The sequence below is a fragment of the Genypterus blacodes genome, unplaced genomic scaffold (assembly GCF_046128005.1).
Source record: "Genypterus blacodes isolate CSIRO-AG114 ecotype Tasmania unplaced genomic scaffold, CSIRO-AGI_Gbla_v1 ptg000058l_1, whole genome shotgun sequence".
NCBI lineage: Eukaryota > Metazoa > Chordata > Actinopteri > Ophidiiformes > Ophidiidae > Genypterus > Genypterus blacodes.
In genome coordinates this window covers 4131523-4142500 of record NW_027466870.1, presented here as the reverse complement: position 1 = coordinate 4142500, position 10978 = coordinate 4131523, and the positions used below count along the sequence as shown (strand labels likewise).

Sequence of the window (10978 nt, the reverse complement as noted above, 5' to 3'; positions counted from 1 at the left end):
AAAAAAAAAAAGGAGCGAAAATAAACAAGTGCATTGATCACAGAAGGTTTGGACCGAAAACATTCTCTTTAAAAGAAACGTCTCCACTACAAAGAAATCAATCGCCTTTCCCCCCCCGCAGACATGCATTAGGTGTGTGTGTGTGTGTGTGTGTGTGCGTGTGTGTATCCACTCTGCGTATCACTACCGGTACGTATGCAACTAGATACATACAGTCTGTGTTTAGATGGAGGAAGTGCTGCCAGCTTCAATCACGAGCGGAAAAGCACACTATCATTAACCGAGTGAGAACGGTTACGTGTTCTCCCACACACACACACACACCTCGTTTACGTATTCACATACACACACTAAGCGATGGGATGACGATCCTGTGTCGCGTTTCACGTTCAGATACATGTGGGCCTTTATTTTGAAAAGCTGCATTTAAAAGAAACGGAGCCAAACGTCCTGGCTGAGCTGAAACAGTGAAAAATGCTTCATAGGTCATGCCAGAGAGATGAAGGGGTCGAGTCTCGAGAGTGTGTGTGCGTGTGTGTCTGTGTGTGAGAGAAAGAGGTTCAGGTTCAGGGGGGGCGGGGTCAAGAAGGGGGTTCAAGCTATGGAGGCAGGAGCCATTTGTGCTTTGTCTGTTCTGTGTGATCTGCAATGAAAATGTCATACAAAGATTCCCTGTGAGTGAATGTGGGACGAGTCGCATTCCAAAACCTCCTCCCTCTAAAAATAGAACCCGGGACCCGGACCAGAACCTGACCGTGACTAATATGGAGGCCGGAACCGTCCGCCCAGCATGCAGAGATTAATGTCGTCCGTCTGCGCTCTGCGTGTTTTAACTTTTGTATACAGAGGGGATGAATAAGCCCCGCCCCCTGCTGACACGGCCTCTTGTCCCGTCCTCGTTCTGCTAGGGCCTGACAAAAAGCAGCGAGGAGGACGACGAGGACAAGGAGGAAGAGAAGGAGGCTTCTTCAGAAAGACACACACACTGCCCTCTGCTGTCAGAGACGCCACACGTGTTTCTCCTCCTCCTCCCCCTCGTGTGTCGGGAGGACGCCAGAGTCCAGCCGCCTCTCTGCTCTTTATTGAATCAGAATGCTGCAATCTGAGCTCCGTTTAGCTACTGATGAAAATGTAGGCTGGGTCTGATTCCTCCGCCCGGCTGGATCAGGTCGTGGTAAGTGTGTGTGTGTGCGTGTGTGCGGCGGTGCTTTGAGTGATGGGTTTGTTATCAGAGAAGGTGCATTTCTTTTTCTCCCCCATACAAATTTAAGATTTAACACAGAATCTCTCCTGTCTGCTTTATTGGAGCTAAGAGCAGTCGGTCTTTAGGTCTTTTTGGTTTGGTTGGACTGTAGCATTGAGACAGGGACCTTTCTCTCTTTAGCCTAGCGGGGGGGGGAAGATAAACAAACCTGTACACCGATGGAGAACAAGCCGACACTGAAACTGAGCCAACTTTGATCTGGGAATGAAAGCCAAAGAAAGTCGATGCTGCTACTTTAGTCTTAAAAAGGAAAAATCACATCTGTAGAAATCACTTGGATGTTTTTTTTGTGTTTGTGTCTGATAAGTGTGACAGCTTGCCTACAAATCCCTGTTTCCATTATTCAGTTCTAACACCCAGTGTATGGTGCATTCAGGTGCACACGTCAGGCCTGTAAATCAAGGACCCGCTCAGAGAACAGGAGGGAAAAACAGAGAGGAAAGGAAAGCAGGAAGGAAACCCTGATGAAAATAAGATGAGAAATGATTCAAGGAAGCAGAGGAGAAGACACAGATGAGGAGAGAGGGAGGAGGAAACGGAATATGAACCAAAGAGAGGAGATGAAGGGAAACAGGAGCTCTGGTGGCATGAGGACCAAAGCTCTCCCAGAGGTGCATCACCTGGGAAAAGAGGGCGGAGCTGGGCGGGCTGTGGGCGTTTACTTATGAGGCTGTGGGAGGAGCTGTAGTGTCGGGGGTTAAGGCCCCATGTAGGAGAAGAAGAGGAAGATGAGAGTCCAGGGGGAGAGGCTGGAGGCCTGTAGGGGCTTGGATCTGGGATTCAGGTCTCTGGGTAGAAACAGAGCTGAACGGGGGGGGAGGGGGGAGGGGCCTCTAATCTAATCGGACTTGTCTCCGTCCTCCTCGCGGTGGCTGTCGACTCCTTCGCGGGACGCCTTCTCCTCCTTGGCTAGCTGAGCTTGGGAGGCCAGGAGGGAGGAGAGGGAGAAGAGCCCAGACGAGGTGGTGACAGCGGGGAGGCTGGGCTGGCTCAGGCCCAGCGGCAGGGGGGTCATGGGCAGGGCCAGACCCTGGAGCTGAGACAGCTGGTGAGCCTGGAGCTGCTGCTGCATGGAAGACAACCAGACGCAGCTTAGACGGACGCCGCACACAAATCACACAGAAACAGAGACGCTGTGGGAGAGGCAGAGCGCTGAGACACACGGCAGAGAGAGAGAGAGAGAGAGAGAGAGAGAGAGAGAGCGAGAGAGAGAGAGAGAGAGCGCTTCTGTCCGCCTCCTGGGGCGAAGCTCACGCAGCTCAGGCAGAAGGAGAGGAATGGAAACGCATGTATGGAGACAGAACGTCATGCTCGGGGCGGGAAATCTGTGCGGCGCGGAAATCTGATAGAATGCAGGCGATGTTGATGTACAGAAGCAAAAGAAACGGATGAGAACAGGAAGTGCACAGAAGGAGAGCGACACCTCCTCCATGCAGCCTCTCATACAGCAGGGAAACATGCAGAGCAGAGCCACGTCTCACACACTTTACTGGGCTGGTTCTGCTTTTAAGAGCTCCGGTTTGTCGACTACGCGAAGCCGAGGCCGCGCTTTATTCCTCCAATGCGTAAAGGAAACAAAACAACGTCTAGCGGGTAGAAGGACTGAGACGGGGAGACAAAGGAAAGGCGTGTTTGTGCGCCATGAATCATAGTGATGGAGTGGCTAAGCGAGCTAAGGCTACACCCATAGTGAAATGATGGAGTGGCTAGGCTAGCTGCTGCTAACGCTCTGGTGGCATGATGGAGTGGCTGGGCGCTCTAACGCGGGGCTGATGGTGACGGAGCACGGCCGGGTGAGAGATGAGCTGAGACGCCGCCGCCTCGCTGCTTCCTCCTACATTTGAGGAGATCGACAATTTTTACTTTTTTTTTTTTTGTCATCGCCTCCGTCAAGGAAATTTGTCTTCAGCCACATCGGGTCTGTTAACTCGTTAGCATGATTAGACGAAAGATAACGAACTGATTTAATATTACTTAAAGCAGGGAGATGTTTATGTTTACGTTTAACCTTTGAACTGTGAGTCATAGGCGTTTTTTCCTCTGGATTGTTTGGGTCTATTCTCCTCCATTTGCTCTCTCTGCTAGCTTTTCCACCATTTTGAATTATTTGACAGAAATTGTTGTTTTGGTTTTTCCTCCTTCAGTTTTGGATCACGACTTTGAAACGATTGGTTGCTATAGTTAAGTGGGCGTGGCTCATTGTGCTGCACTATGATGAACGACCTGGTCGGCTCTAGTCACAACGCAAACAAAGGAATCATCAGTCGCCCTGACGGTGGTGCTATAACAACAACAACAACAACTGTTACATTTTGTCAATTTTCCTGACGTGGTAGTTGTGTATTAGTTTTAATAAGAAGCAGCTGTGGCTTGGTTGAAGGCTCTGAAGGTAAACAAAACAATTAATGCTAATGATGGATCATTTCTGGGGCGATAAGCTGGGTGGAACATCTCACCCTTATGATGGAGTTCATCTCTGGGGGGGTGACCTGCTTGGCCCTCTCTATGGCTGCCAGGACCTGCTGCTGGTGCTGTGGTGGGGGAGGGGCGAGGGGGAGGGGGGGAGGAGGGAGGATGAAAGCGAGACAGAAAAACGAGGGGAGGAGAGTTTGGGGGGAGGGAGGGGGGAGGAGGTGGAGAGGTGGAGAGGTTAGATCAATATCAATAGTCCCAACAGAGACACAACATCCCTCACAGTCAATACTCCCCTCCCCCCTTAACTCCCCCGCACACACCCATTCAACAATTTATCCACACACACACACACACTTATGGGACACCAGTGAATGGACGGTGGACTGGTGTGCTGTAATGGGTGGAGGTCGACCCCCTGGTGGGCAGATAAGAACATAGCTTATCTGAATCATACAACCATTTATTACACTGACACACACACACACACACGTATAAGGGAAGAGGAGGGGAGATGAGGAAGAGGAGGGAAAGGTCAGCAAGGAGGGGGAGATGAAAAAAATAAAAGGCAGGAACATACAGCCTGAATGTAGAAGAGGAAGGAGAGAAGAGGAGAGGAGAAAGAGGAGAGGAGAGGCGGGTGGGGGAGGAGAGGAAGGAAAGGAGAGGAGAAGAGAGGAGAGAAAGGAGAGGCGGGTGGGGGAGGAGAGGGAGAGACAAAGTGAAAGCGAGGTGAAAGGGAGCATGGGAAGTGAGCGATGAGGAATGATGAGAGGAGCGAGGAGAGGAGTGGATGCTGAGGGGTCAGGGAGGTGGGGAGGTAATGAGGCCGGAATGAGGATGATCTCATTCCAGGATGTAAGGAAGAGGGCTGAGGGTCAGGAGGTGAGGAGGACGCCTCTGTGCACGGGTATGAGAGAGAGAGAGGGAGAGTGAGTGTGTGTGTGTGTGTGTGTGTGTGTGTGTGTGTGTGTGTGTGTGTGTGTGTGTGTGTGTGTGTGTGAGAATACCTCCTGGGACAGGTAGGGGAGGACTTGGGCGCAGATCCCATTCAATCTCTTCACGATCTCAGCCTGTGGACAGACGGAGAGAAAGAGCGACACACTTTCATTGTCATTCATCTCATCTGCAGCGCTGCCTTTAGTCAGACGCTGGAAACCTTCACAGCCAGAGAAAAACACATGCACGCAGACACACACGCACACTGACACACACACACACTCTCCTCCTTCTCGTCGTCATGCACGCACGCACACACACACACACACACACACACACACACACACTCCCCCATCTTTCGCACATGCAGCTCTATTATCACATTTGGTCGCTAATCATCCAATCCGTCTGAGATATGCAAAGCAGCAGTAATTGTGTTAGAGTGTAATTCGTGGCAGGATGAGGAGAGCGGGGCCTCCTAACAGTCATTAGGCATGCAGAGCACAGCTCCCCATCAAGCGCTTCACTCCTAGCTGCTCATCATCGCACACACACACTCCCTGACATCTCTAAAATGTCTCCGTGGGACTCGCTCTGCTCTCTAACTCTGGCTCCAGCTTTGATGCCATTACGCCATTTTCCCCTCCTTGCGCCGCCGCTTGTGCCCGCTCGTTCTCCCTCTCCCTTCCTCGCCCTTGTTTTACCTCCTCTTTCCCGAAGTGGTAAGTTAGCGTCCCGGCGTACGGCGGCGCGTGACGCCAGCGCAATAAATCAAAACGAGCCGACGTCAAGACAAAGCTGTGCGACGGCGACAGGATGAATCTGTTGTCGTGGGAAACTCCACGGTCACATTTTCCTCTCTGGTCTGTGGAGATGAAGCCTCGAGCAAAGACGCTCAGATGGGAGAGCAAACACGTGGAGAGGAGGAGAAGCCACAGAGTGTTAAAGGTAATTTAACATGGATTTAGAGAAATGGTGGAAGGCGGCTTAAACAAACGCGACATTTCCTCAGGGTGTCGGGGTTTTGTCCCTGCCTAAGCCTCCTTCAGTCAGAGTCGCCCGCTTCTGCTTCAGAATCTGATTTGCTCATAAAGAGCTCAGAAGTGAAACGCGTCTAAACCCGTGTTTGACTTTGAATCCCACACCTCCGGCACACACACCGCCGCTAGATCTGACAGGAACGACTCGTCCAGAGGAGAGAGACGCAACCCCCCCCCACCGGCAGAGCACAGATACATACGTGTGGAAAGAGTGTGTGGAGCAGCGGGCACGACGAGGGGAGAGTGTGTGGAGCTGTTGGGCGCAGTGGTGTGTGGAAGGAAAAACAAAAGAGGACGTGGCAACAATGAGGCTTCATTGAACGCTCAATCTACAGCTCAACCTCTGAGTGAGTGAGTGAGAGAGAGAGTGAGAGTGAGAGTGAGAGAGAGAGAGAGAGAAAGAGAGAGAGAGGAAGAGAGAGAGAGAGAGAGAGAGAGAGAGAGAGAGAGAGAGCAGATGGGGTGGAGAGGTGTTTTGAATTGAGTGGGAGAGAGTGATCAAGAGGGAGCAATTGAATGAGAGGGAGGGAGAGAAAGAAAGAGAAAGGAGAGAGAGGGGGGAGGGAGAGAGTTAGAGAGAGAAAGGGAGAAAGGAGAGAGAGTGGGAGAGAGAGAGAGAGAGAAAGGGGGGAGAGAGAGGGGAGGAGTAGAGCTCTGCACAATAGGCCCAGACATGAATGCTCCTCGACACTCGTTTCCACACATCCCCTTCAATTTCAACTCTCTAATGGAAGTAGCGATTCTCTGCACCCACTCACTGTGCACAAAGAAAGTGCAGACAGACACACACACACACATAAACACACACACACACACACACACAGTACGGATAACAGCGGCACAAGCAAACAAAAACACAGCGCTGCTTCTAAACACCAGGCAGTAACACACATAGATGTGCAATTACACTGGAGAACTGAGAGACACATTAATGAACACACGTGAGCAAAGGCAGTAGCACACACACACACGTATTCAAAGGGCAAAAAGTACACTCGAGAGACAACACACACACAACTGTGAATTTCTAAATATTTCATCTCTGTCACACAAAGGAGCCCGGTGTGATGAAGAGCACTCGTGGGGCTGAGCACAACTCTGTGTGTGTGCGAGTGTGTGTGTGTGCGTGCGCGTGTGTGTGTGGGTGTTGATTCTTGCTGGCGAGCATCTATTCAAGTCTGTCCGTGTGTCCGTTTGAGCAGCAGGCTTCACTGTGTTTGTCTGCAGCTTCCTGCTTGGAAGTTTGTGTGTGCGCATAAGTGAAGGTCTTTAAATCATGGGAGCTGCTACTGCACCCTCTGCGCCTGTGTGTTTGTGTGTGTGTGTGTGTGTGTGTCCATTTGTCAAGGTAAACTCGGTTCTTCCAATATGGCTGTCGGGGTGTGCCGTCAATCCTGTCGTGTGTGTGTGTGTGGCAGACGATGTCACTGATAAAGGCTGGCCCTTCTGAGGCCCATCGCTCTCTCCCTCTCTCTCCTCCCCTCTCTCTCCTCCCCTCTCTCTCTCTCTCTCTCTTACAGTCGGGGCATAAATTACCCTCCCAGTATCAAACACACAAATTGATCTATGGCCTTTGCTGTACCCCCGGCCCCCTCTCCCCCCGGCCCCCCACCCTCCCCCGTCTGGGTGAAGGGTTTGTTTGCATTTCAAAATAATCTACTCATTCCTGGAATCAACTGGACATCTTCCAAGTGAACCCAGAGGGAGCTAAATTCCACATTAGCCTAAAAAAAGGAGAAGAAAAGGAGCGAGGACGTCCTCTCCTCTGCACTCTATCACCCAAATGTAAAATCTATAGGATGTTGACAAATGCTGATGAATGAAGTCGTTTTAGTGGAAGTGAAATCGAGTATTGGTTTTGTTTATCAATTATGAAGGCAGAGGGTGTGTGTGGAGTTTGGGCTCAGATTGAAGATGGCCCTGCTCTGCGTCGGCCCGGAAACCAAAACAAACTCCTCAGGTTTGGACATGAGAACATTATGGGATGTGCTGGACCGGCTGAGAATCCACATTTCAGGCCCGAGTGGAGGGCAGACTGAAACTTCACTTACGTTTTTAAGAAAAACCTCAACTTCGGGGAAATGATTCCGACACTGAACTGAACTTTGCCTGACACGTAAACCAGCGCCGCTCTGGCGTCGGCAGAGGAGCTTCGTTTTAAACACAGCCTAAGGTGACATCATTCATAGGTCTCCCAAGAACATTCCCAAAGTGATGGGCGATTATCTCTGTCAGTCACACCTGCCAATCAGTGAGGTGCAGGTGGGGGGAAACGGGAGGAGAAGGCACAGCTGTGTCTGCAGACGGAGAATCCTTCACCTTCCCAATCAGACGCACGCTTACGAGCCGGGATTAAGCCGCTCTCTTGTCGGATCAAGATCATTCTAACCGCTGGGTACAATAATATCTCCCCGTCACGCTGACACGAGGATCATTACATGCATTCTCTCCGTCTATACGTTGGTAGGAGAGCGTTTAACAGCATCTGCGTCTGTCGAACACAAGGACAGCATTATTCAGCCTCCATCTCCGGCCAGGGAAAAGGGAGACTTCTCTTTTTAAACTCTACCTGCTTTAGGCGAATATCACCTCAGAACTAAATGTTGTTCAACCTCATCTCCATCCAAAAATACTATTAAACACAGCGGCATCTCCCCAGCCGTAAAGCAGCTATTTTTAGCCATCAAAGGCGGCGTGGTGGAACTGACAGCCTCAGCAGCAGCAGCAGCAGCAGCAGCAGCAGCAGCAGCCACTGTTTCATGCTCAGTAAATCCCCTGATTGCAGAATGTCCATGTATCTATAAAAACAGCACCGTTTACTTTTATCAGTCAATGAATCAACGCTTTGGCACGGGGGTCGCCTTCTCTCCGCCCGTAATGCCACCAATCATTCGCTCGACACATATCGCCTACGCGGGGGGGACGGGTGGGATTAAAGAGCCGGGACCTGAGAGGACACTCCGGTCGGCCGGGACGTAGAGGCGGGACATGGAGAGAGCTCGTTCACGTACCGGAGAGGCACCTGACTGAATCTTTACATCTACTGAACATGAACTATTCCAGGAGGCGGAAATTGCAGAATACAGAGCTAAAGCGCAATTTGTCCCTCTAGCTTTGATGTTGCTCTCTGCGTGGCTCTTCCTACACTCTGCACCTTTGTGTCTTTGATCACTTCAGCATGCGGCAGGAATAGAAAGAGCTTTATCTGAGAGAATACAGAGTGGACTCACCTGTTTATGCATCTCAATATTGAGCCCGTAGGACATCTCGTAGTACTGCAGAGGGGGAGGATGAAGAGGGAGGGGGAGGAAGAGGGGGAGGGGGAGGAGACACCAGAACAAAACAGATCAAGTCAGATTTACAGAGCTTACAAGACTCACTTCACACAAACAAACAAACAAACAATGGCTTCTTTCATCTGACAGGGAGTCAAAAGACGAAACGTTTCCTCTGCGTAAGTCTCATCAGGTTTTGATGGCTGGATGCCTTTGCTGTTGGCAAGGACGCCGCCGCCTGCCAACAAAGTAATTGTTGCTTTGAGAGGACGAGCAGAAGTTTTATGAACTTGATGGCGTCATGTTGTGGCGTTGACGCACATCACTCTGGAGGAAGTGTGATCACCGTCATCACAATTGTTCTGTGTCGTTTTTGTGCGACATAACACTTCAATTTGAAACAATCACAACAGCACGATGGCAACTAACTGCAGGGGAATGAGGGGGGAAATGTTTTTAGGTTGTTGATCACCATGACACCAGAAATAAGACGATGTCACTCAGGCAGGAAATGAGCCGACATCACAAACTAGCTCAGCTCAGATCACAGCTACATAAAAGACAGCGTATGAGATGTTCAAGACCAAGCTGTGGTTTGAGTCTGCACACAGACACACACACAGACAGACAGACACAGACACAGAGAGAGAGAGAGAGAGAGAGAGAGAGAAAAGACATTAGCACCAGAAGGATAAGGCACTGAGAGAGAAAAGGAGAGACTACATGGAAGTATGTGTGTGTGTGTGTGTGTGTGTGTGTGTTTAGTGTTAATGAGAGGGCCACCCTCTAGGCGTCAACGCTGTTAATCACCCACTCTGTCTGCAGGGGCACTGGCTCTGTCACTGGAAAACAAACAGCACACAGATCTCTCAAATACACACACACAGATCTCTCAAATACACACACACACACACACACACACACCTGCTTTTCATACACACACACAAACACACAACATTTTTTCTGTTCAATCTCACACTGATGCTATCAAATACGCACACACAGACACACAGAGACACACAGAGACACACACACACACACAGAGACACACACACACACACACACACACAGTAGCTGCTGGGCCCACGCAGAAGCTCCCTAAAGTAATTACAGCAGTGGGAAATGGAGGTGCTGCTGTTGGCCAGGGGAGCAGGGCAACCCGATATGCTATTAGAGGAGCAGTGGGGGGGTTGGATGGGGGAGGTACATGGCCGGGCCTGCTGCTGATGGAGTACAGGGGTGTGTGTGCGCGTACATGTACACTGTGTGTGTGTGTGTGCATGTGTGAATGAGAGAAAGAGAGCAACGCAGGGAGGAGTTACATGAAACGCTGCTTTCATGGTTCAATTTTCTGACACTATTTTGAGATCATTGTGAGGAGAGACGATCGCTCTGTGCTCTGCAGTGCAGCAGACACGCCGTGCACGCTGAGGGACGACGTGGCTCAAGCTTAACCAGGAGGATAAACGTGTTAATCGTTTAGGCTATAAGACGTCTGTATGTGGCGGATCACAGCTCTTTGTCTTCTCCTCTCTCTAATACGCCCCGACAGTGAAAACACCCAGCAGACTGAAGGGAAAAAGTGAGGAATTTGTCGTATTAATGCGATTCCTAATGCAAAGCGTCTCTTCCTCCCAGGGCTGCAGATCTCTACTGCGCTTCCATGAACACAGACGCACAAAGTCGTCAATTACACGTTCAGGCGCCGGCACCGTGGAGCTCGTCACGTGAGGAGAGAAACACCTTTAATATCATGCAGTCATAAAGCTCCAAAAATTACCGGCGGTTGAATCAACACTTTCCTGACACCGCATCAACAACTAAACCTCCGCAGACGAGCGTTGGTTCAGGGTTATTTATTTGATTTTCCAGGTGTAAACCGAGCCCGACGCTGCCTGATAACACAAACTACTGATGCGTTAGGGCGACGAGTCGATCGCTTAACTCCTAGTCACAACTGTAAATAAATCCTCGCAGGCGTCGGGTCCTGCCGTACAGCTAAACAGATTAGCCCGGCCGTCTTGTAAACACTTTAAACAGGTTATCTC

At 50.5% G+C, this 10978-nt stretch overlaps 1 protein-coding gene across 5 annotated transcripts in view; it reads right to left on the bottom strand.

Annotated features, from left to right (window-relative positions):
- tle5 (TLE family member 5, transcriptional modulator) overlaps positions 1-10978 on the bottom strand; it is a 30458-nt gene that overhangs the window by 603 nt on the left and 18877 nt on the right. For 3 of the 5 annotated variants that reach the window (XM_076153385.1, XM_076153386.1, XM_076153382.1), the window contains exons 4-7: positions 8886-8930; positions 4687-4749; positions 3721-3795; positions 1-2330 (exon numbers count right to left, since the gene is read on the bottom strand). The exon at positions 1-2330 is cut by the window's left edge and continues 603 nt beyond it. In XM_076153385.1, the coding sequence (XP_076009500.1) occupies positions 2103-2330; positions 3721-3795; positions 4687-4749; positions 8886-8930 (411 nt within the window). In that variant the 3' untranslated portion in view covers positions 1-2102. The remainder of the gene's footprint in view (positions 2331-3720; positions 3796-4686; positions 4750-8885; positions 8931-10978) is intronic. The other 2 variants (XM_076153383.1, XM_076153387.1) reach the window with 2 other exon arrangements.